This window comes from Marmota marmota, unplaced genomic scaffold, assembly GCF_001458135.2.
Source record: "Marmota marmota marmota unplaced genomic scaffold, marMar, whole genome shotgun sequence".
NCBI lineage: Eukaryota > Metazoa > Chordata > Mammalia > Rodentia > Sciuridae > Marmota > Marmota marmota.
In genome coordinates, this window is record NW_026000021.1 from 2178756 (window position 1) to 2205622 (window position 26867).

The 26867-nt window shown below is 40.3% G+C and overlaps 1 protein-coding gene across 6 annotated transcripts in view; it reads left to right on the top strand.

Moving 5' to 3' along the window:
* The window catches only part of Ccdc93 (coiled-coil domain containing 93), an 86372-nt gene that overhangs the window by 35721 nt on the left and 23784 nt on the right, over positions 1–26867 (top strand). For 4 of the 6 annotated variants that reach the window (XM_048810430.1, XM_048810432.1, XM_015501708.2 and 1 more), the window contains 9 exons: positions 1822–1914; positions 2187–2237; positions 3075–3161; positions 16445–16561; positions 19069–19131; positions 22655–22728; positions 24048–24129; positions 25001–25072; positions 26518–26571. In XM_048810430.1, coding sequence (XP_048666387.1) covers positions 1822–1914; positions 2187–2237; positions 3075–3161; positions 16445–16561; positions 19069–19131; positions 22655–22728; positions 24048–24129; positions 25001–25072; positions 26518–26571 — 693 coding nt within the window. The remainder of the gene's footprint in view (positions 1–1821; positions 1915–2186; positions 2238–3074; positions 3162–16444; positions 16562–19068; positions 19132–22654; positions 22729–24047; positions 24130–25000; positions 25073–26517; positions 26572–26867) is intronic. The other 2 variants (XM_048810431.1, XM_015501709.2) reach the window with 1 other exon arrangement.

A 26867-nucleotide genomic window follows, 5' to 3' on the forward strand; every position in this document is an offset into this window, starting at 1 on the left:
CTGAAATGTTTGGCGGTGATCTTGCAGCTTGAGATTAATGAACTCTTTCCTCATTTTTCAACCAACCTCAGATTTTCTTGACTGGGGCATGCTGCATCCTGCCACCATTCCACTTGTCCAGCTCCCCAAGCCTCTCCCACCTCCCTCTACTTCCTGGGCTGATTGTCTCATCATTGGTGCATTTATGTGACCAGGATCATATGTTCTAAAGCTAGACTGGCTGACTAGCTCCTTCACTTCACTGTGTGACTTTGGATAATTTACACAATCATTGTACCTTACCTTCATTCATAGTATCTATAAAACAGGGCTATCGGTGAACCTACCTCACAGCGTTGTCATGAAGATTAAAATCTAAAGTACCTAGAATGATCCAACACACAGTAAACATTTAAACGTATTAGCTGTAATTACTTTTAGTAGCAGTTCGTTGGCAATTAGTTATACACTGATTGCTATCTTCATTTTGCTGTTCTCATTATTTTTTTTCCATGTTTGTATTTTCACTCAAATAATCATTTCTTGCAGAGCAGGGTATTTTCTGGGCTTGAGTTGTGTATCATTTATCATCTGATATGTAATAAGGGTTTGTGATGTGTACATTTAATTTGTTGTGTAATTTTAAGTTTGAAAAGAATTCTGGGTATATGAATGTCTTAAGAATTCTGGGTATATGAATGTCTTAAGAATTTGGGCAATTTGGTTAAAACTGGGAAAATCACAAGGTACCCATGAATTCGTATTCACATTGTGCTTGTCTTGTTATTCTTATACCATATAGCACATTTAAATTTGAGGTCATGTCCCTGTAGTTGTGTCCAAGCAGGAACACACAGTGAGAACACATGGTAGAGTTGTTTTAGCAAAGCATCTGGAGTTAGAATAGTGTGAGAAGGGCATCTGAGACCAATCCCCATTTTCAACCCCGGGTGATACTGATACCCAAAGATCAGCAGTAAACCTGAGGTCATCCAGGTGGTAGAGGAGGACAGGTAATCCAGGCTGTCTTGAGTGTGTGTGGCACATAAAGAGCTGAGATTGGTTCCAGAGCATTCAGTGTGATCAAGAGATGAAGTAGTTTGGAATTTTGTCCTTCAGTCCAGTGATTTTCAAACTTTTTTGATTACCCTCAGCAATTTTTTTCTTTCTTTGCAGAAGGGGATCAAACCAAGGGCCTGGCATGTGCTGGGCAAGTGCTCTAACACTTAGATATAACCCCAATTTCAAATTTTTTTCATTGTGATTCATTACACATACCTCCCCCCAAACTACTGCTTAGTGAAACATCACTTTTCTTTTGTATAACTTTTATATAATATTAAAATTTTTTAAATATAATTTTATGTAACTTTACTTTTTAGGTTATTTTTATATAATTTTTATATAATTTTTATATAATTTATATGGATGATAGTCATACCTATTAAATGGCTTCATGTCCTATCAATGGATCTCAACTGGCAGTTTGAAAAAATCACTGCATGAGCAGTGATCTGCCCTTGAATCTACAACAGGATAAAATCCCATCAGAGCCTAAGGACAAGTCTGACAAGCGTGTGGCCTAATGCTCATTTAAGCAGTTCAGAAATGGAGACAGATATCAGCCAGGCCCTGAATCATGACTTGCCTGCTCCGTAGATCAAATGCAAGCTTAGGTTTCTGGATTATCCGTTTGCTTTTAGAGGCTGGTTCAACTCAGCAGGGGTGTGGGTGTGTGTGTGTGTGTGTGTGTGTGTGTGTTTTCCACATGCCTCTTTACACTGTTGTCCTTTCTGAATCTCCAACTCTGATGTTCAGCTGTTGTCACAACTTCCTTTTTAGGCTGAGGACAAGAAAACAACACTTCCTGCAGGGCTGTCAGCTACAGAAAAGGCAGATGCCCACGAGGAAGAGGAGCTTCAAGTGGCTGAAGAGGTGTGGGGCTCAAGTCAGTCTTCTGAGTTTCCTGAGGAGAGATTATAGTCCCATCCCCAGCTTTCCCAAATGGCTAGTGCCTTCCATAGCCAGCTATTAGGAGGCACCACCCTCACCTGCCAGTTCCCTCTCATCGCCCATCATGTGGCTCACCTCACCACCCAGTCAAGGAATCAACTTGTGGAATTTCACCACAGAGACCCGTGTAGACATTCGCTTCAGTTTTACGAGATCATAACCACTCACTGCTGCTCCTTCCATTCCTCTTTCAGCAGCGTATTCAGTCACTGATGACCAAGATGACCGCCATGGCAAATGAGGAGGTGAGGCCAGTGGCCATGGGGGTGGACATGGAGGCTGGGACTTGGCACTACCCCTCACTGCTCTAGGGGACCTCCTCCCTAGAGGACTTTCTTCAGAGCCTTTCCTGTTCCTCAGGTCCTTCCTTTGGGAACCTTTTAATAATGCATAGTGTTGTCTTTCCCGGGGACCTCTAGGAGGGAGACTTGAAGGACCTGTGTGAGAGTGGAACATCCCTGGTGGACGGGTCTTCTGCAGAAGAGCTAGCCTTAACCCTGCCTCCCCTAACTGTGGGTTCTACCGCATGTGAAGGGGCCCCTGTCTTCTGTTTCATTTCATTACCATCTAGATAGAAGATGGAATCCTGAGTTTATAGTTGGTCTTCCCAGAGTGCAAGGCCCATCCAGAAGGTTCAGCCAAGTGCCTGGAAGGTTCATTTCTTTTGAGGCCAGAAAAGGCCTATGACAATAAAGAGAGATTATAAATTCCTTTCTTCCCCCATTTGTTTTTCTCTTTTCCTTGAGTTCTAGACCCACTAAGTCCCTTGCAGGCTCAGTTTAGTGACTCTCTGGAGGTCAGAGCATGGGGCATGGAGGATGAGGAGTGGTTTTCCAGTGGTATCTGGGACTGGAGGAATAGCTAGCCCAGCCAGCTGAGTGACTTAGGATGGGAAGAGGTTACTTTGACATTTTTTTCTGAGGCTGCTTTCTTGCTTCCTGTCAGTGTATAAGTGAACAAAAGCCAAATTATGTTTTCTCCTGGGAATGTTGTCTGTTTTGCAATAGTACTCAGTGTTCAGGTTTTCCAGTTCAGTGGAAAAACAAGGCTCAGCCTTCAGAACATGCCATATGTGATTGCAGAATCGTCTCACTGCAAGCTCCGTGGGTCAGATCGTGGGCCTCTGTTCCGCAGAGATCAAGCAGATTGTGTCTGAGTATGCAGAGAAGGTAGGTGGGTGCCCCCGCCCCCATTCTGTGCCTCAGGTAATGCCCCAGGGGTTTGTTCCTCACTTCCCTATCTCCTTCTCCCTACAGTGATGGGGGTCTGGTTGTAATTCCTCACAGGTTTGTCAAAAATATAGACACCAGGCTTTATCACACATAGCCATCAGCATTTGCCCATCAGCTAAATTAATTTTGTTCTGCAGTGTCCGTTTTTCTGTAAGTATTAAGAGAAAATATGTCTCTTACAGCAGTTATCACATTTGATACATCGTTGCCTGAGGTAAGGCACACACATTTTTCCTTCCTCATCAGGCTTCTTATAACTTGAGCTGGATTTGGCGATTGGGCTGAGGAATGAAGCTTTTTACTACTTAGGAGATAAGCCCCATAACTCAGCCAAGCCCAAGGCAAAATTTTTTGTTCTGCTTTATTAAAAGAGTATAGAATGAACAAAAGCCTGAAAGTCATATTTCAGCATTAGCTTTTTTTTTTTCCTAAGAAAAGGCAGGAGAACCTTGAATATTTCAGGGAGGTGGTGATTAATCATTTTGCACATAACTGATTCTGGCCTGGCTGAGATGTAGTATCAGTATGGTCAGATTTACAGGGCATTGTTTCACATCCTTCCTTCCTCAGCCACACTCAGTCTGCTGTCTTCAAATGTTGATGTCTGTTGAAGTGTTTAGCTTTGTTCTCCTTGTTCAAAGCTTAGACAACAAAGTAGTTCTACCTCTGCCTTCTGTGCAGTGGTGACCTTGCTAAATTATTGCACAAGTTGTATAGTCACCCATGACTTAGGGGTATGATCTGCCTTAAACATAGCAAGCAGTCATGTCCCACCAAGAGAGGGGGCTTCTGAGCAAGACTGAATAGGACTGGTTTGAACTCAGGGGCTGGAGTTTCATTCCCCATCCCCCAGGTAAATGCTTTTAACATGAGCTTTTTAATTGAACTCTCAAGAGACTCCAGTCTCCTTTCTTTCCATGTGCCATCTAGAAAGGATGAAATTGATCAGTGTCATCTGAGAGTTGATCAGAAAAGGATTTTGGTTGTTCTGAAAATACAAGTAAACTCAAAAGACTTGAAGATGTAGTTACAGAAAGAGTGATTAAATCACTGCCCCAAGAAGAAAGTGCCTTAGTCTACTGTCAGCACACATACGTGAAATGGCAAGACCGGAGTCTGTGCCACTGGCTACATGAGTCTGTACACAGGATGTTGTGAATTCAGTTTCTTTAGGGAAAAAGGGCAACTGGACCAGGCACCCATGGCTGTTTCTTCAGGGACTCTGATTGTGTCTCCAGACTTGTTGACTGCACAGATAGGAGCTGCATTTATACTAACAGGAGAGTAGTCAGGCATACCTTCAACCAAAGGAGGTCCGAATCTCCTCCCTAGCACTGTCCCCAGTAGGAGGCGGAAGCTTACCTACATTCCCCAGGCAGCTCACCTCTTGAGCTTTCTCTTTCTCACTCCTGAGCAGATCTGTGCTGCATTCTGGTATCAGTCTTGTACTATTCCCTTCCATCACTTCATTCTCCTAGAACAAAGTGAACTTTGGAACAGAAGGAAATGCCACATCTCTGTCCAAGGACATGGGCTTTGAAGAAAGTCAAGCACTCATGGGTTGATTGTCTCTGTTTTCATTGAGTAGGTCGTGTAGTACTAAAGTTGACAGTTTTAAAAGTTAAATTGCCTTTAATACTATTCCCATGTCACAGTAATTTTACATTTGAATGTTATCTAGTAGTTTTTGCCCCCAGATATTCATAGCTGTGCATGATTGCAAGCTACATTTATGTCTGAAAGAGGTAGGAGAGGCCTGTGGTTAGAAGTAGCATGTGGAATCATATCTTAGTTCCTATCTGTCTTCCACTTTTAATTATGTAGTCTTAGCCAATTATTTAACTACTCTTTGCCCTATAAAATTTCTGCAAAATAGAAATATTATTTTTCTGCCTGGTATTGTGCAGATTAAATGAGCTGTGACCAGAATACCTCAAACAGTACCTGGCACATTATAGCTCTTTAGCTGTTGGCCTTTTATACTCTGGGTNTTTGTTATTCCTATCCACTTATACAGTTTGTCAAATAATATCCTTGTATTCATTTTGAAACATTTAACTTTATTGCATTTTTGTAGATGGACTCTTTATTGTTTTATTGGCTTATGCTTCTGTTTTCATACAAGTTCTGTGATAAAGTCACGTTTGGCATTTTTCTTGTTGCTTAACTCATTTTTTTGCTTGTTACTGTTTTGTCAGTGCCTCTATCCAAAGACTAGTTGCCTTCAATTAGGAACACACCTGGGGTTGAACAGGTGGGTTTATTGCCGAATATGGTAAGGTAGTGCATATACTAATGGTATTGTGGGGGCTCCTCAGTAAGACGGTATTTTAAAAGCTTTAGTGTAGGATTTGGATTTGTGTTGGTTGGTTTGGGGGAGGCTTCAAGGAAATGGAGCTTTGTTCTATGTTGGATTCTATACAGTTGCATTTGTGAGTATGCATCTTAATCTTATCTGTAAGTCATGAGAGGAATGAATCCACCTTAGTACTTAGTCTGCCACCTAGGACATCCTTAGCAAGTATCTCCATAAGAGTGGATCTTACAACATTTTTTAGATCTAGAGGCACAGATCTGTTTTGCAGAAACAGAATCTACCATGAGTACCTTCTCTGTGCAGGTATAATTTATAATAATGTATATAAAGGATGTTTTTGTCATTTGGACCATTTTTGTGTTTTTGTCCATGTTTAGATGTGATTACAGAAGGTCTTGTTTCTGCCTGATTCTTGCTGGCAGTCATGAAGTGGCCTGGTTTGGTGTTGGTGTTCTTTGAAATTACTTATATTTAATATCAGAGCCTGAGTCCAAGTGCAGGCCAGCTTCCAACAGCATGAGTCCTGCTCATGGTACCAGGCTAGCTCTCAGATGTCAGAGCTGCTTTATCATTCCCAGGTAGATTTTCTATTGCTGCATACCGGTATAACCACAAATGTAGTAACTAAAACATCTCTCACGTTTATCATCTCACAGTTTCAGTGGGTCAACACTTGGCCACAGCTTGCTAGGGTCCTTTATTTTACACTCATAGACTGCAGTCTCATCTGAGGCTCTACTGAGGAAGGATCTGCTTCCGGTATATGTGGTTGTAGCATTTGTCTCCTTACCACATGGGCCTCCCATTTTCTTCATCAAAGGCAGTGAGGGAGGGCATCTCCTTGCAGGATAGACATTGTAGCCTCGTGTACAGTAATGTAGTCCCATACTTCCTGTCACCTTTGCTATAGCATATTAGCTAGAAACAAATCGCAGCTCCCACCTTTGCTGAAGAGGAAGGGATTACACAAAGGCAGGTGTGAACAGTAGGAGGCAGGGATCATGGGACCATCTTAGGCTTGTTCATACTGCTTGTTTGTCTTTTTAGTCTTACTGCCATAGATTGGGCTGAAAATCGGCACTGAAGTTTCATCTAAAATATATGCTGCTGCCTTCAGATCTCAGTAAGAAGACCTTTGGAAGTAGAGATGAGATTGAGGAATGCTCAAGAGGGAATTCATTGGTGGTGCTTGAGAAAAACCCAGGTTAGACAGTGACCAGGATGTATTTTTGCTTAGTGAAGAAAAAGGACAAGATAAATTCTCAAAGGATAAAGTGTGGAAAAGATTTTGTGACCGAGGAATAAATTGGACAACCTGCCTGGAGCAAGTGTTTGGAAAGTTGACAGGCATCAGTATGTAAAAATGAGGTAAAAAGCATGTGCAGACTTCTCTTTCATTTGTAAAGTTCACAAGTTCTTCTAATAACATAACATCATAAATAATATATGTGTTTTCAAAGCCAGGCTCTGAGATATGTAACTCAATTTAATATGGTTCCTGTGAAGCAGCAGGGAAGAGGAATGTGAAGAAGCCTCCAGATTTATATAGTTCATGAGTGTCCCAAGGCTCTTGGCCAAGTAGCTCCATCTCCCTTTGTTTTCAAAGTGCAATACCCTTTCCAAAATGTGTTAGATGCAGCTCCACTGTGCTTTTTGGTGGTATTGTTTAATATTTTCACTGCATCATAGCATTTTAATAGGAAAGAAGTGCCTATTACTATGATTTGCAGAAAACTGAAAAGCCTGACTATACAAAAAATTACTACTATCCCATAAACCTCTTTAAGAACCAGAAGAAAAGGAAGGAAGCTGGGTTGGGGAATGTGTGAGGTCTCCAAAGGGGCTAGATGGGTCTGCCCTTAGTGGCACATATACTAGCTGACAACATGCCATCTTGACCAACTTAGTACTTAGTCTGCCAACTAGGACATCCTTAGCTAGTATCTCCATAAGAGTTGGTCTTAGAACATTTTTTAGGACTAGAGGCACAGATTTGTTTTGCAGAAACAGAATCTACTATGAGTACCTTCTCTGTGCAGGTACTTTATAAATCAGTATCTCATTTAATTCTTAAAAATTTCTTCTTTAATTTAAAAAAATTATCTCATTTAATTCTCATAAGCTCCTTCTTGCTTATAGTCTTCTGTCTTCTTCCATCTTTATATTTATTTATGTATAATTTAAACTTCCTGTCAATGTGGATATAGACCACATTTCATTCTTCTTTGTAACCTTGGAGACTCACTGAGTGCCCACAGTATTGTTGCTCAGCAAATGAATGTGCAGTATTATATCCATACTGCAGATGAAGAAACTGTAGGTTAAAGAAGTTAAGTAATTCCCCAGTACTATGTAGCTGGTAAGTTGCAACTTAGAGTACACAACTGTCTGACTTTGAAACCTGCCTCCTCAGGTAGATGTAGCTTCTTTAGTGAGAGCAGGTTTGATCTCCTTTCCTTTCCTTAGTATCTGCTTCCAGACTTTGCAGTGACTGTGTCTTCCTAGAATCTTCTTCCTTTTGACTGCCTGCTCTGGGTAATGCGGAGGAAAGAGGTTGGGCATACTGAAACTGACCCCCAAAACAAGTAAAATTGAAAATGGTGCATTCATACAGAATCACACCTAAGCTGCTGAAAGCTGTGGAAGTTTCTTTCTGGGGTGTCCCAGACCGAAGTGGCTCTTTATATCACTGCAGAGTACCACATTATAATGTACTCATTCAGACTACTGTCAACATCTTGATCTTATTTCTATAGTTAGGTGTATGTTACATCATCAGGAGAATTATTTGTGGGAGCAATGTTTTTTCTTAGTAAGTTTTGTAAATTTTCCTGTCTACCAATTAAATTATGTCAATATTGCTTCTGATCTTTTGATTCTGAGGATTGTTGCCTGGCAGTCCTCTACTTCGTCTTGAAGTTGCATCTTTTAAGAGCAGCTTGGGTAATAAGATGCCAGGTATGGCCCAAGGATGCACATGTAGAAACACAAAGGAAGAACGTCTCCTAGAGAATGTACAAAGCAATATTTGATCAGAGCAGATTGTGTCCCCCTCCACCATGATAAATTTTATTCCAGTTTGTGATGCAGCAGCAGAGAAGACTGCCTCTTCCTGTCTGTCACTACTAACTCCGCCAGTGTGCCTTGTAAGCTTTTGAATTGCAGGTGACGGGAACTCTGCTGATGGTATACACAAAAGAGAGCCCTTGTCAGCTCTCAGAACTGTGAACCCTGGGGACTCAACAACCATATGGCTGTCTCTTCACCCTTGCTTTTGACTTCATTGTTCTCTCTGTATCATCACTTTGGAGGCATAGCCACTGTTAAGTTTTGCACACCCTGTTCCAGTCTTATACACACTCCCCGTATCTGTATCTAAAATCCTAAAGAAGGATTCTCTGCTGTTTGGCATAGCTCAGATCATATATTTCTCTCTGGGCCAGTTGTTTGTTGCCCCAGTCTGGCTGGGCACAAATCACCAGCCACTCAAGCAGGAACAAACTTTATTTCCGAACTCCCCCAGATGTCACCCATGCAGTGGCTCTCAGGGACACACCACACACCAACTGGAACTTCACCAACCAACTCGAATGCACCCCAGCAATCCCCGCAAGAACTCCAAAGTAGCTGGCACCCGAGCTGACAGCAGGGGTCTATATACAATTGAATACACAGCTTAACTTAACCATCATCATCTCAATGGCTCGATGGCCTCACCTCTCAACCACTCCCTCTGGCAAAATGCCATTTGTCATCCCAACTAGGCTGTGGCCCTCAACAGTTTGTGTCCTGGAGTTGGGTTCTATGATTGAAAGCTCCTCCGAACTAGGAGAGTGGGAGACTGATTCCCCAAAGAAAAGCATACGTGCTATTAAAGTAGTAAGGGAGGCTAGCACTTCCATGGGCCTTGTTCTTATTCGACATAGGATGTTATTTACTGAATTGGATGGAATCAACTCAGAAGAATCAATTATATCATCTGTACTCTTGAGCTACCTGCCTTTATGTTGCCTTTTTTTTTTTTTTTTGGTGCTAGGAATTGAACCCAGTGGGACTTTATTCCCCAGCCCAGCCCTCCCCCCAACTTTTTTTTTTTTTTTTTTTTTTTTTGAGGCAGGGTCTCTCTAAATTGCTAAGGACCTCACTAAGTTGCTGAGGTTGAGACTGGCTTCAACTTGAGATCCTCCTGCCTCAGCTTCCGAAGTCACTGAGATTATAGGTGTGTACCACTGTACCCAGCTTATGTTGCTATTTCTTTTCCCTAATTTTATAATATTTTTACTCTTTCCATATAGTGAGTGAAAGAATCTTAAAACATAAAGCAATATAATTTTGAAGACATTTTAAATAAATCTTCAGCTTGATTTCCTTTTGCTGGAGAACTGACAAGAATTAGCACATTAGGTAGGTTTGATTTATTCTTTCAGTAGAACTCTATTTCTTTGCCTTATGTCGCAGGTGTTAATACAGTTAATGTCCTCGATCCCTCTTGGAGGGCCACGAGGGAGCATCTTTCATCTTTGAGTCCAGGTTGCCTAAAGCATAATAAATACTTAGTAGAGGCTCATGGATGACTCAGAGATGCTATGGAGACTTATCCAGTAGTCATGTGGGAGAGTCACCTTCCTAACAGAATGTAGACTCTTCTGTGACCTTGTGGAGACCACTCCCTGCTGCCTCCTCCATAGTAACACTCAACAATGCCCTGTTTCATTTATCTCTTCACCTGTCCCCCAGGATCAGAATGTTTGCTACACAGGAGGACTAGAAGCACTGTTAATCCTCAGTGCCTACATAATGGAATTTTCACATTTGTTGAAGGAAGGGAAAGAGAAGAAACAAGAAGAGCTTTAAAAACTCTTTTTAAATCTGGCACAGTTTAAGCCTTGGGAATGTAGAGGATGCACCACCTTTTTTTCTGAATGAATTGGTTTTGCCTATCTAGACTTGAGGGTCCAAAGGAAGGCCTTTGTCATCTTCTGCTTCCCCAGTACCTACCACTTTTAATGTTGAATAATATTCCATTGTGTACATATATTGGCTAACTTCACTTAGCATGATATTTCTCCAACTCCATCCATTTACCTACAAATGTCAAGATTTTATTCTTTTAATGCTGAATAATATTCCATTGTGTACATATACCACAGTGTCACATGTCTGAGAAAAGGTTAGCTGAACTGAGCCATGGAAAGCTGGAGTTAGAGATTCAAAGTTAATCAGAACTAAGAGGGAGGAAGTTATAAGTCTGGAGAGAACAATGCTGAATGTGTTGCTGTTTCCACACTGCTGCAGTGTTTTCTAAATTCTCCAAGACTGATTATGTAACTTACATTAACTAACAGCAAAGAGAATATCAGCTAAGGAACTATCAACCTGGTGGGATTGTCTCAACCCACAAAGTACAAGCTATACCGTTTCAGGGTCTTTATCAGCTCATATAAAGACATAGGTGTTGACCTTATCAGATTTGAACATCACTCAAAGCATCACATAAGAAGATAATTGTGAACTGTTTAATCTCAGAAAAAAAACAGTTGTACTAACTCATGATTTGCTGATCTGAGCAGACAGTCATTGATAGGGATGAAAGCAGGAGATTTTGAATTATGTTCCTGCCTTCTAAATGTGAAATGCATTCTGAGCATTTTGTATTACTGTGGAACCCAGAGCAAAGCCTTGGACATAAATATGAGTTTTCAAATTCACTGAATTTCGATAGTGGGAGTTAAGAACATTGAAAAGAGCATTTATGTATTTAGTTTCATTAATGGGAGCAAAGTGTAGATCAGGGAAAGTCGATGGTGACATCCTGTCTATCTTCTGTGGTCAGACTCTGTCAGGTTAATTACAAATAAGGATATGTCCAGAGGATAGCAGCCAAGATAGCCAAAGTTACCAAAAGTCTGTAATAGAAAGGATGGGTGGAAGAGCTATGAATACTTAAATTGAATTGTCACATTAAAAAATTAGATTTAATCTCTGTTGCTTCTGAGAAGAAAGGGTATATCTGCTTATATGTAATCAAGTCTTTGCAGATCTGATTCTGTTGTTCATTTTATTTATTTGATTGTTTATATATATGACAATGCATTTCCATTCATAGTACACATATGGAGCACAATTTTTTATTTCTCTGGTTGTACACAAAGTACTGTCAAACCATTCGTGTCTTCTTACACGTACCTAGGGTAATGATGTCCATCTCACTCTGCCATCTTTTCTACCCCCATGCCTCCTTCGTTCTCCTCCCTCCCTTTGCCCTATCCAGAGTTCCTCTATTCATCCCGTCCTCCCCGCTCCACACCTTCATTATGGATCAGCATACACTTATCAAAACATTTGGCCTTTGATTTGGGGGGATTGGCTAACTTCACTTAGCATGATATTTCTCCAGCTCCATCCATTTACCTGCAAATGCCATGATTTTATTCTTTTAATGCTGAATAATATTCCATTGTGTACATATACCACAGTTTCTTTATCCATTCATCTATTGAAGGGTTGGTTCACAATTTAGCTATTGTGAATTATGATACTGTAAACATTGAAGTGGCTGTGTCACTGTAGTATGCTGTTTTTGAGTCCTTTGGGTATAATCCAAGGAGTACAAATAACCCAATTAATAAATGGGCTAAGGAACTGAACTGATACTTCTCAGAAGATGATATACAATCGATTAACAAATATATGAAAAAAAACTCTAGCAATTAGAAAAGTGTAAATCAAAACTAAGATTTCATCTCACTCCAGTCAGAATGGCAGTTATTAAGAATACATGCAACAATAAGTGTTGGCGAATTGGGGGAAAAGGCACACTCTTACATTTCTTGTGGAATTGCAAATTGGTGCAACCAATCTGGAAAGCAGTATGGAGATTCCTTAGAAAACTTGGAATGGAACCACCATTTGAACCAGTTATCCCACTCCTGTTGTCCATTTTTGCTAGCTTTCATTCATGAAGTTTTGACTTCTTATGTACTTTTGGTCTTATGGTTTTGTTTTTGACTGTGAACCCACTATATTCCTTGAAAATGTATGGGTAGAAATTGAAGTTGAAGAAATTGGAGTTGAAGCTTTATTCCAGGGAGAATCTCTTTTTGCTCCTGCAAAGCACATGGGAACACATCAACTCAGGTTTGTTTTATACATAGTTCTGTTTTATGGCATTATTGGACTTGCAGGTTTATTAGACCATTCAGGTAGTATATGGATTCAGATTGCAGAACTGAATGTGGGACAACAATCTGTTGTTACAAAATCTCATACCTATGTCAATATTTATGCATGGCATTTGTTACTGAATTGTACAGATCAAAGCTCAAGATCACAGTTTGGGCAAATACCTTCAGTTTAAAAAAAGTAGATACAAATACCCTCCTGAATCCCCAACTTTCCCTCACTTTTTGAACTTCGGTAATTTCTTAAAATTCTTGTTACCTCATAGGTTTAAAATTTGTTTTTAATTTTAAAAAATTAATATTTTATGTAGTATATTTACTTGTTCTAATTAAAGGGTCAACCAAGGTACCAGGAACTTCTGAAGTTCCTCTATTGGTATAGAGAACTTCTGGAACCCTTTGAAATAGAGATTCTTTTTGGTTCAGCTTAAAGAACATATTTTGGTGAGAGAGGGGAATGATATAGGAAAGTTCCCTGTATTGGGAAGAAAGTTAGGGCTGGGAATGTAGCTCAGTTGTAGAGCACTAGCCTAGCATGTACAAGGCCCAGTCCCACCAAAAATAAAAAAAAATAATAATAATAATGCAAAGAAATAGGTGGTTAATATGGAAATAACATTTTGAGTCTCTTTCAGTTACAAAAATGTATAGTTTTAGGTAGAGTAATCATTTTTTGTTTTTCTTGGGTATTTGCCATTTTGAACTGTACTAATACTAATGAATGGCATTTAAATTTTTCCTCGAAGAATAGAGGTTGTGAATCTGTCAAGTATTACAAAATGTTGAATCTACACCAGAAGTCATCTTAATCCACATTGTGCTTTTGAAAATACATTCTTAATCTGAAATTGTTGAACAAAATCAGATTAGCACTTGAGCCCTCACTCCATTGTAAACACAAAGGATGTATTTGTAGCTGGTTGACATTCCTTGACAGATGCTGCATTTAGCAAATAGCAGTCAGTTAAAATGACCCAGTATTTAAATTTTTTCTGACAAGAATTTAATATAAAATCCCCCTTCTCCATCTAACTCTGTGCTGTCATTCAAGATTCAGGTTGGTTGTCTTCAGTTGTCTTCTTCATTGTAAATCTCAATGAATGCACTGTTGTATGAGCCCTACTGCTAGAAGGGCCTGTATCTGTTTTCACACTGAGTTCTTTTGGCTTTAGGATGGTATTTGAAAGAAACAAATAATTTAGATTGCTTAATAAAAGGTATCTTTGAAAAATAGAGTAATCAGTTTTTCATTAACTAGCTTAAGAACTTTCTTCATTTTAACTGTTATTTTATCTATCTCAAAATTTCCCATTAGAAAAAGCAATTTTGTATAGTAGAATGTCTAGATTCAAAGGCAAATAGAGGAATTCATAAATTTTTATGTGCAGTGGGCCAATATATGTACATATTAGTTTACTTGGATTAGAGAAATGTCAAATATGGAAATGGTATTTGGTATCCTGGTATGTGCATTAATTGTTTATAAGTGCAAATTTAAGAGACTCCAGAGAATGAGAATTGCTACTTAGCACCATGAGAAAGTATTTGAAAGTCTGTGTGTGCTTGGAACATACTGTATCATAGAAGTGCTATGTAGAGGTTTTTGTAGAGTCTTCAGGATTCTTTCTGTGTACTGCCAGAGTTTTCTCTCCATTCCTATGGTTCTGTAAGAGTGGGATCAGGGAGACCTTCCCCCTCTCAATGTTATGAAATAGCAGCCGACCTCTTGGTGGGCCCACTCCATTGGTAGTTCCAATCAGTGGGGCGGTTGCCCAGGTAGTCAGGTTCTCAGCACTGTTTTCTTGTTTGTTTTGTTTTTCAATAACACCTGAAAATTACTCAGGCAGTGGAGGGAGGTCAGGATGCCCTAGAATAACCTGACTTCAAACATACAGCCATACCATGCAGGCTAGTTCGAGTGCATGGGCAATTAATTATTTCAAACAAAATAGTAATGTAAAATGCTGGTAATGTAAAATGCTTTCAGTATATGCCAGTGACACTTTGGAAGTCAGTGTCCGAGAATCTAAATTGCTGTTAAAACCAAATGCCAAAATTAATTGTAAGAAAAAAGATATTAAATACACAGAAAACAAAAGTAGCCAAAGTAATAACATAGTTCAGGGTGATCTAATCAAAGTGAAGATACAATTAGTTAATTGCAAGTCTGTTTCTAATAAATGATTTGGAAATAGGAAGGGGATGGTCTTTCCTTTCCCTACTTTTCTTATGCTCTTAAATCATTTTCAGAAACACTTTCTCCTTCCCCAAAGTCCTAGGTTTCCAGGGTAACTGCGTTGTGATGTCAAGTGCTTAGGTATTCTGTCTTTTGTAGAAAATGATGTTCCTTACTCTTTGATGTTGCCACATCCCACTGGTTGTTTCCCACTTCCAGAATTGTTAAGCCCCCAAAACTCATCATCTATGAATAATGCTTCTGAATTATTTAGAGAAATCCTTAACCAAAACAAATGGCAGTTATGACCATGCCATTTCTCCTCCTCCCTTCCCATCTGTTTTTCCCAGGGGTACAGCTTCCAAACTTCAACCCATGATTACTGTTAAAACATGCAGGGAAAGTTATGTACCCAAATAGTTTTGTTGCACTTGGACAACAAGTCAGTGCTTAACTTGGAATTAGGGTACTTTACATAAAAAGGGAATATGGTTAAGAGGCATTTTCCTGTTTAATAAAGCTTTTATAATAATCCAAAAAGTATTTTAAGGGCAGCTGTTGCAATAGACCTTTTTATTTCTTTTTCCTGGTGATTTTCAGGGGTTTGAAGCAAGTGTTTGCATTTGCTGACTCTACCATGGTGCTCCCTTCTTTGGCATGGTTTCTCAGTGACAGACATTTGCTCTCCTGGAAAATGCCACCACGTTCACCTCAACACTTCATCCAGAAATGTCTCCTTTACCCACTTCAGTCTTAACATTCTCTGTATCTTATTCAGTCCCTTTTCTCCATCTCCTCCCTATCACAATTTCATAAGTTCCTACTTGGCCGCTCTCAGATCTGTTCCCTGTTAACACCGGAACAGAATAAAGCATAGTTAAGTGAGTGGGCCCATGGTTGGGCAAAATGAGTTGAGAGGTTTGTTTCTAAATGATTAGGATTTTTAATCGTATGCTTGTATTGCTTTGATGAAAGTGAATCAATTTTTTTTATTATTATTATTATTATTATTATTTTGGTACTAGGAATTGATCTCAGGGGCACTCAACCACTAAGCCACATCCCCAGCCCTATTTTGTATTTTATGTAGAGACAGAGTCTCACTGAGTTGCTTAGCACCTCACCATTGCTGAGGCTGGCTTTGAACTTGTGATCCTCCTGTCTCAGCCTCCCAAGCCACTGGGATTACAGGCATGTGCCACCATGCCTGGCCAATTCATTATTCTTCATGATTCCATGAAGATGCTGCTGTGACCATGTTATTCTCGTACAAAAGATGATTTGATGGTGCCCTGTTGCTTATATTACACTAACAAAGCCAGTTCTGTGGTCCTGTGTTTTTGTCCATGCTTCTCTCTGCCAGTCTGTTGATAGGTATTTGGGGCATTGTGTCAGGACCTTCTCTCTGGACTAAGGTTCTGAAGAGGGCCCTGTAACTGTATGGGCGTGGTGTGACTGACTGCCAAGTAGTGCCTTACACAGACTGAGCAGGGATTAATATTATGGACCAAGGTAAGCTAATTAAATTGTTTATATTTTCCCACAGAAGTCTGAACTCTCAGCTGAAGAAAGTCCAGAAAAATTAGGAACCTCCCAGCTACATCGTCGGAAAGTTATCTCCTTGAATAAGCAGATTCAGCAGAAGACCAAGCATCTAGAAGAGGTTCGTGTTTTCTCTTTATAATTTCATTCAGATAAATGAAGCTGTTTTTCAAAGGAGAAATTGGAGAAAGAGTGAAGATCTTCACAGCAGGTTGATCAAAGGAGATTCTAGAATAGGGTTTGACATACAGTGGCCCTCAGGCCAATCCAGCCATGTACGCATTTGTAAATAAAGTTTAATTAGAATATATGAACAGCCACTTGCTTACATATTTTCTGTAGCTGCTTTCAAGCTACCATGTCAGAGTTGAGTAGTTATAGCAGAGACTAAATGACTTAGAAAGCCTAAAATATTTACTGTGTGGCCCTTTATAGGAAAAGCCTGCCAGGCTCCATTATACAAGATCCCAGGGCAAGAGCTGCATTCATTCACAAATACTGAGCTCAATTGTATGCTAAGCACAGAACCAAGCCCTGGGGATGAAGAGCACATTAAGATCTCTGCTCTCAAAGATCCAGTGGGGAGTTATACAAGACAAAAAACCTCCATCACACTTATCATCATATAGGTACAGCTGCAGTGAATGCTTGAAGGAGAAGGTGGCTAAGGAGCTGAGGGAGTGACTGATAGGAAGACCTGACGTAGCCCCAGGTCACTGAGGACTGAGTCTGGAAAGATAACTAGACATTGACTGGGCAGAAATTCCGCATGAGGTATGTGGAGGATTTAGGAGAGGATTTAGAAAGCAACATGAACAAAGACCAGGGGGAGGAAGTGTTGGTTGATTTTGATTTTGTGGTTGGAGAGTCTGCTTGGTCAGCAGAGTCTGATTAAACAGGACCTTCCAGGTCATGTTAAAATCAAAGGAGCCGCAGAAGGGTTGAAGCAGCACAGTAGTGTGATCTAATTTGAATGTTACAAAAGCATTCTGTTTGCTGTGAGATTAATTGAACTGGGGTGATAAAGGATTCATGAAAAACCAACCATCAGGAGGCTGATGCAGTTGTCTAGGTGGCCTGTGATGACAGGGGAATTGGAAGAATTTGGATCACTTTTAAGAAAGCTGTTACAGATGGCATTCTGCAATACTTAGTGATAGATGTGACTGTTTGGAAAGACCTTTATATATTTTCAAGAGGAAACTGGGGAGTTTGACTAGGGAACAGTCATATGATGTTAAAAAGTTGTTACATGCTTCAGTTACATGGGGAATAACACTTTATTAGACAAATAACATGTAGTAGAAGATTATAAGCATGGATATGGCTTTTTGTAAAACAGTTGATGAGAAATTCCTATAATAGTTGATTTTTCAAAAATGGATACCAGTTGGCATTTTGAGCTTGCTTGTTTTTATTCTTGCAAATTTCACATATTCATTGGTCTTGCCCAGTCATTTTTTTTAAATAAGGTGTTGATTTTACCCACTCTCTGGATCATAAGGAAAGAAGGATACATCGTTTTGCTGTTATTTGGTTTGTGTTCAGTCATTTATTTAGACATTGCAGTAGTTCTTAGTGAAGACTGTCATCTCTACTCCTGATCCTTGCCATTGATAAGAACATAAAAGTGATTGGTTCAAAAGGAACTTGTCACAGACTCTGGATGAACAGGAATGAAGGATGGAACTTCTTTATTATTGAAAGAGGATAGTTTAAAGGTTATTCTAGACCCACAGGAACATCTCCACAGAGGTGAACACTTACTTCTCCTTCCTGCCAGAACTTGAAAAAGAATGCTAAACTTGTTCCAAATGGCAGTCTGGACTCATTCTCAGTTCAGCTGAGAGGCCAATCCTCCCTGACTTTTGTGTCTGTTTTACAGTTGGTTCAGATCCTGTGTTTACCAAGAACCTATTGTTTTTCAGACATACTACCTAACATATAAGACTTTTTAATAAAGAACAAAAATTGGTATTCTCCAGTTGATATTAAAGAAGACTGGTGTGTGCAATAACCCTGACCATGTAATTGGTCTACTGAGTGAGGAATCAGGAAGAAAGAATTAACGTTTTCAAGATACGAGTTTATAACAGTAAAGATAATTAGTTTTATTTCTCTAAGTATTAAAGTCCTGAATCCTTTCTTTTATCTGGCATTATTTGCCAACTGGTTACACTCTGTTCTGGAATCCTGTGTGCTGAAACATAGTTTGTAGTCTGTAAGTAGGCAGGTTGGTTATCGGAATTGATTATAGCCATAGACAAGTCAGATAGACTTGAATTTGAAACTTGGCTTTATCATTTGTCAGCTCTGAGAACTTTAGTTAAGTAACTTAGCCTTTCTGTTTTTATTTCCTTGCCTATAAAATAAGTATAATATCTTATCCATTGAATGTAAGGATTTATGCAGAGTACCTAGTAGAGGGTCTGACACATACCTGGTGCTAATTAAATATAAGGATATTTTTTCATGCGTTCCTGGCAACTCTTCTAAAATTCCTATATTTTCTCAGTTTAAATATTTCTGAACTTCCATTTTCTCATCTATGAAATGGGGGATAGTATCCACATGTGTATTGCTGTAAGGATCAAATGAAAGTAAACATCTTTTATCTTTCCTTTATAGCTGCAATCAAGTCATACCAACTTACAAGCCAGATATAATGAAACAAAGAAAACCCTAACAGAGGTAAGCAGGTCCTTCTTCCTCCTTGGGCCTCTGTCAAGAGTCACTTTTATCCAGCACTTGTGGGGGAACTTGTGTTTCATCAGCCTAATGGGAGTACAGTCCTGTCCTTATGGTTCAGTCCACCTCAGGACACATGGTGTATGTGACCCATGCCATCAGTTTGTCCACACTGCCGTGTTCTAAACCATCAGTGGTCTTGGTAGGAGAGGTGTCTGAACTGAGAGTCAATAGAGACTCCTTGAGGAGAGCTGGTTAGATAGGCAAGAGGGCACAGAGAAGAACTTGCAGGGTCTCTCACAGCCAGTGGCCCCTATTCCTCAAGCAACAAGTTACAAAGCAGCTCCAGAGGACTGAAATCCTTAAGAGCAAGAAGGTCTCTCTTAAAAGAGAGAACCTCAAAGTGATATAAACTGCTGTTCAGGAATACCAGTTGTCTCCCAGGTGCAATGGGGAAGGAGAGGGGATGCAGGTCAGGGAGGAGGTGTGTGGGTGTCTTTGAGCTGTGGGATTCACTTTCCAGTTCAGGCTGGGAGCGCGCCATCTCACATCAGCATCCCAGTGCTGCTCTCCTCCCACTGGTGATTGCCTAGGAAACCAGGCAAGGAACAGATGCCTCTGCCGCCACCTCTGTCATGAGGAGCATTTAGATATTTCTGTCCCTCATATTTCCACAGAAGACTGTCTTCATCTGAATCTGAAAAGCTTTCTTTGTGGTGACTTTGGTGCTGAGACTGTGGTTGTCCTCTGAGAGGGCCTCACTGTAACATCTCTACCTGTTGCTGTCTGGGTCACTTGGAAGCTGGGACCATGTACAACATCTCTGAAATCAAGACAGTTCCTAAAGTTTCACATAAAATCTGCTGATTTAAAATTCTTATTTTTGTGGCAATATGCAGCAGTTTTTCACCATCTTGCTGTAAATCTGACAGAGCTTTTCATTTGTGACCAGGACTGGTCTCTTTGGTTATTGTCTGAATGTTTGAAAAGGACAGGGGTGAAGATGGCCATTAGAATAAAATTTTTTTTCCTTTTCTCTAAAGACGCTGTGTTGCATTTGGACAACTGAGCTTCCTTTACACAGTTCTGTGACTGCATTCCTAACAGATAAGATACAAAGTGCCTGGGGGTGGAATCCCTGCTGCTCTGTTACTTTTTAATGTTGCAGAATCCCTGGCCTGAAGTTTGCCAAGTCATGGATCAATCTTTGTATAACAATCTGAAAAAAAACTGAAGGCAAAACATATTGATATCAATTTTTAAGACATGTCTTAGAATATAAATTCTAAGTGGTTGTAAACTGCCTTTTTGTACTAAATACTAAATCAAGCATTGATTGAGCTTTTTTCCTAGGCAAGAAATACGGAAAGAGTTGACCCAAGTCAATAATAAGGGGAAGTATTACTTTCCTCAAAGAATAACAGCCAGCATCACCATGTGCTGGGCCCATCACTTGTATTTGTCCGTTAAATCTTCACAGTGACCCTAACAGCATACTCTTCTTTTCCCTGTTTTGCAGATGGGGAAACTAGGATAGAGAGGCTAAATCACTTGCCAAAGGCTATACAGTAGGATGCCAGCATTCAAATGATGGCTGTCTGGAATCAAAGCCCTTTCAGAAAGCTTACTATCTAGTAGGACAAAATTAAATCCCATGTAGAAAAATGGGAAACCAGGCAAAACCTAGTGCTTAACAACTTAATAAGGAAATTTAATTTGTTGTCCTACGAATAAATAATGTCCTTCATCTCTGTGCCTGATTATCTTCCGTTCAAGTCGGGCTGGGCAGAGTGAGCACTCTGAACCCTTTCATGCCAGGGTTCCTAGCTTTTACCTTTTCAGCAAAACCTTCCCTTCCATGATAACCTAATGGCACTGAAAACCAAGAAGACTTGTCTTTCTGCGATACTTAGGAATGGTGAAGCAGGCACGAAAGGCAGAAGAGGGGTGGCAGCAGCAAGTGACACCTATTGGGAGGTGCATGGCTGCCTCAGAGAGGCCAGGAGACTGCTGGCTCTTGTCTGCAGCATGGGCCTGGGTCTACCTGTCCAATCACTAGTACAACTTTAATTTTCTATGTGTAAGGTTGATTCTTTTCAACACATGCAATATCCTCTTGTATCGCTAAGGGCATTGGTTGTCTTGAAACTTTTTCTCTATTCAGAATTCACATATTGAATCTGTACATTTTTTATGGGTTTATCTTCTAATGTTTGATGACTATGGGCTATGTTTTCATATTTAGTGTTCAAATTTCCTTTCACCATTTCTGTGGATGCAGTATCTGTTTTATGAAGCATACTTCATGTGTTATTCTGAAGAGTGATGCCTTCTATTTGGTGGGATCAGCCAGTGGTAACTAATATTCAGGATCAGAGAAATCCCGAAATTTCTACTGACTGTTCCCAACTCTGAAACCCTGTTCTGCATCTGAGACTCATGTACCTTCCTCTTATATTTATGGAAGACAGGCTTTATTGCTTTGCCCACCTAGCTATTGCAACACAGAAACCCAATCCTGCAAGTTGGTCCTTTCTGTGTCTGTTGACTCCACACAACTGACCTCTTCATCCATTCCGCTTGCCATTTCTTGTCCATTAAGATTAGTCCATAAATGGACTAATAAGAGTCTGGATTTGGCGGGGGGCGGGGGGAATTGGGGCAAGAAAGAGTTGCTACAACTTCTGCCATTTTCTGCCAGAACTCTTGGAAACTTTCTTTTTTTAAAAAAAAATAATAATTCACCTGGTTCAAAATTCAAAAAGCACAGAATGTATTTCTGTAACCAGGCCATCTGTTTACCCCCTCCTGACAATCCATATAACCAATTTCTATTGAATCTTTTAGGAAATATTATGACTATAAAAGCAGTCATGTGTATATTCTTCATATATGCACACATTTAAGGTATTCATCCCTTTGTACGTACTAGAAGCTTGCCATACTCATAATTTTGTACCTGTTAGCTATCTCACACTAGATATTAGAAATCACTGGAAGCTACTTTACTTGCTATTTAAATATCTGTGATGTGTTCTGTTGTATGATATTACTGAACACTTTATTCATTCAAATCTGAGTTGCTTTAAAATTTCCCTCATCTGATTCAGAAAAAGGAAGTAAAACTGTTCAATAGACTAGGTTGTTAAAACTCTAGCAAGACTGGCATTCTGAGATTTAAATCCAGGTCTCCCTCTTTTAGCCACTCTTTTTCTTTCCTCCTTGCTACCATAAGGCATCTTCTGTCAGCATTAATTCAACTTTCCATCCATTTGATGCTGCTTTGAAGCCATGGCCAAAGTTTCTTTTGCCAGAAGATCAAAATCTGATTTGGCCTTTCCATGCTTTTCTTCACCCCTATCCCCTTTCTCTGGTCCACCTTGCTTCTAAATGAGCAACCAAATCCAGTGGGCTCAGGCCACCTATCAGAAGTGGGATTCAAGTGTGAGCCAGGGGAAGGAAAACAGAAACGCTTTCCCCTCTACTACCAAGTCCCTAGCAATGTTGCCTCCATTTTTTCTTGCAGCTGAAAAGTCACAGTGAGAAACTGGACAAAGAGCAAGCAGCCCTTGAGAAGATAGAATCCAAAGCTGATCCAAGGTGAGAGCTCTCAGCATACATTTATTTTTTCTTTGAAGAAAGTAACTTCCAGTACCTGGAGGCTTAATTTGTTTGCACACAAGACAAAATAGCCAGAGGTCATGACTTCTAGCCCAATGCCGGTCAGTTAATATCATCATAGAAAGGGTGCCCATCCAAAACCAGGTGACTGCTGCTGGGCACTTGCTGCCATATGCTCCGGACTGCACTGAGTTACCCACCTTTCTCCCAGTTCTCCTTATAGTCAGAAGCAGCAAAGGTATTTTTGTTTTGTTTTTTGTTTGTTTTTAAAACAGTATTTTTTTTTAATTGCACACAGGGGTACTTTATCCCCACCCCACCTCACCCCATCCCTTTTTTTTCCCCAAGACAGGATCTTGCTAAGTTGCTGAGGCTGTCCTCAAACTTGGGATTCTCCAAGTCTCTGGGATTACAGGTGTGAGCCACTGTGCCCAGCTGAAAACAATATATTTTCATAGTATAAAAAAGCCTATAGGGAAAATTCTTTTTTGGCTTCTGTCCCCAGCCCAGTTCTCCTTAGAGCCATCTATTATTACCATATTTTTAACAGCACACATTTTAGCCATGTGTCCTTGGGAGAAAAGATGTGATCTTTTTGCAACAACCAAGATGCTATAATTTTATTTTTCTCCATGTAAAATTAATTACAGTTTAGAAAGAAGGAAGCACTTAACATCTGATTTAGCTCCAGACTGTTTGGGTGTAAAATCTACTAGGTGTTGCCCATTCCAGTGAAATTGTGAAATCATAAAAAGTTTCAGGCACAGGATGAGATGTTCTAGTGTGATGGACATTTTTAACAAAAAGTACCCACAGCCCACTTGGTTCTGTAATTAGAAACCTTTCTTTCATGATAAGGAGCAAAGTGCTATTAGGCATTTAACATTTTTATTTTCAAATTAGTCCCTTTTTTTAATGGCCCTAAGCAGCTTGTTTCCTTTCCAGAATGGTTATTAAAAATGGTTTTCAATACTGTTTATGCCCTGAGTGTAGCTGAATAATTGGTATCATTAATATATCCAGTACTATTGAAACTTACTGATGTTTCTACAGTTGACATTTTAGTTCTAGAATATGTAATGTTTATTTGGATCAGCCTATAGTCTTGGGCATATAAATGAATAATAATGTCACTTAAATGAATGTCATTACCATTTGTGGAGTACCCATTAGACTCTCTTGGAAGACACAAAGGGAAATTAAAAATGGAGTCCTTTCTAGTGGGGCTCTTGTTTTAGCTATGATTTATAAAATCATAATGGCCTACCATATGTCATTTTTTGGTCTTTTCTTTTCAGTATTCTGCACAACTTGAGAGCACTTGTAGCCATGAATGAAAATCTGAAAAGTCAAGAACAGGAGTTTAAAGCACATTGCCGAGTAAGTTGTTTGCCATTGGCAAACAAACCAGGACTCTTGTAAAGGCTCTTGACTTACCTCCCCTGTGCCATGGGGCATTCTATCCAGTGCAGAGTACAAAAGCAGATTCATCAAGCAGTTATATACCAGTCACCTGAGGGTACCAGAGTGAGACCTCCAAGTGAGGGTATCCAACAAACAATGTTATCTAATGTCTGGGAAAGAAATATCTTAAAATGGTCTTTAAAAAATATATTTTGTTGACAGATGGCTTTTGTGAAGGTAATAGCATCATACAAAGCCAGGGCTATCCTTTCAAACCTGGATGTCTATATAGCATATGTAGAAGCCTGAGTTTCTGCCATCTGGGCACTTCCAGTCTAGTAGTGGGGGTGATGTGTACACAGATGACTTCAGCAGGAAACAGGAAATAAGGCCCGGCAAGTTCTGTGAGCACCAGGGAAGGAGAGGCAAGCCCATCCAGGAATCATCAGGAAGCTGGATCTTAAGGGCCAGGCAAGATGAGCAAATAAAAGAAGGATTTGGTGAAACAGGGTCCTAGGTGATAGACAGCTGAGTGAAACTGAAGCCTGCTGGAGAAAGGAAGCAGAGCAGCCTGATTGGAACCAAGTTCTGAGCCACTCATTGATTTCATTTCCCAGTGATTTCCCTATAAACCTAACCTGTCCTTTGCAATGACAGGCCCCTTTAGACTGAAGGACAGCTTCCACACAATTGCTAGGGGAATGGGGGGACTTTCCCAGGCTGAAATTTGGAGATCAGAGCGGGTAGTTCTCAATTGTGAAAATAAGTCTTCTGGATCAAGTAGTAGTTAAATAATTGCATCCAGTTGTTAGCTTGTCTGAGTTTTGTAAATATGTTACTTTTAAAGGAAGAGATGACGCGGCTTCAGCAGGAAATCGAAAACCTGAAAGCTGAGAGAACACCAGGTGGAAGCGGAAAGGTAAGGACTTGGTTAGTCCTCAAGACAGCTGCTGGTATGGCCTCTGTGGGGAGTGTCTCTAGAGGACCAGCCCACCAGATAGTCTGGCGCTAAAAAGGACTGCTGGATTATTTCACTTAGACCAATAAATACACGTTTCTCAACTGCTTTCCTCCTGCAGTTTTCTTAGATTTCTATCCTTCTTTCTTCTCTTCCTTCTGTGAAAGGAGCAATAGGCATGAATTACCAGATCACAGAATTATGTCCTTTGCCTTAGATTAGGAAGTGTTTAAGCTCTGTTTCCTACTTCAAAATGTCTTCCTTACTCTTCAAAATGTCTTTTAGTTTACCCATTTACCCTTCTCTAGTCCTGCTGGGGATATGTTGCCACAAACATGAAAGAGGAGAGCAGTGCTGGGTTTTGTGTTAGAGCCCCAGGACTACAGGAACATTTTGGCTTTAGGAACATCAGTTGCATCTCTGAACAGGAGACTTGCTCTTCCAGGGACCTAGCGTGGATGTCCATTAAATGTTAAGTTAAAAAATAGAGAAAAGAAAATGAAGTGTGTGTCTAGACAGATGAGTGACATGAATGTCTACAAAGCCAGCATGCATAGAAACAGCAGGCCTGGGTAGAGAGTTACATTGTAAATAAATAAAGAATAATAAAAAGACAAAGCACAAAAGAAAATGAAGTCTATTTCTTCCACCAAATAAGATTGTAGGGATCCCTTCAATTTTGTTTTCCTTTGTCACACTTCATTCAGAGTTCATTTCTGAGGGACCCCGTGCCTAGGATGTAAGAACTAGGTGGGTCATAGAGCCCATCAACTATACCTTCTCTCACCCTTATATAAAGGAGAACATGAGGCTTAGGTAGGGGAAGAGAATTGTTCAAGCCAGTACCAGGGTCCATGTGCCCCATCTGGGCCCCACAGTCTCCACCCACAGGGGCCCTGGTCTTCGAGGTGCCTCCTCATTCATTTCAGCCAGGCCACATGACTTCACATCTGCAGGGACTGATATGGGTGAACAACAGAGCCAAGGATTCATCCATGTCCTGGGACCATCACCACCTAGCCTACCTTGCCAATTGTTTCTCAAACTTTGAGCCTCTGAGATATAAATCACCACCTCTGCCAGTATCTGAGCTTCCCAGATGACAGACCCTCAAGGTCACATTTCCATTTGCAATAATCTTGTTAAAGAGATTCTTACGTTCAAAAGCAGTTACTGTTTTGCATGTTAGGGTGTAACTGATAGACATTTAAGAATAATTTAAAATCTGGGGCTCACATACAGGCTGTTCGCTTTCTACTCTTTCTCCAAATGATGCTCAGTGTACATCAACACACTTCTCAGCTGGATGGGCATTCCACATCTCTCACCCCCTTCCTCCTTTTAGACCCTCAGCTCTCCCATTCTCCCTACTTAAAAAAGTAGTTATTGTGTTTTCATCCTTTCAGAACCTCTCCAGTGGAGAGCCACATGAAACCCTGACCTCTGGGATGACTCATGATGTAAGTACCTGCCCATTCTCAGGACTGGTACTGCCTCACAAGGTGTAGTGACCCAGCTTTCCCTTCTCTCTCAGCAATTTCTCATGCCTTCTTTAATGGTCTCTAGAGCCAACTTCTTGTCTCTTGGGCCTTCAGGGCATTGTACTGTTTCACACACCTGACTCCTAAGGGACAGCCCTGAAGGTTACCATTCCAGAGAGTTTTGTCCCAGGCCAGTGTGCAAGCATTTTGTCTTCGCACTGGCATCTCATTTGAGAAGTAGGGAGGCTTATGCTTGTCACAGCTTGGGGGCTCTA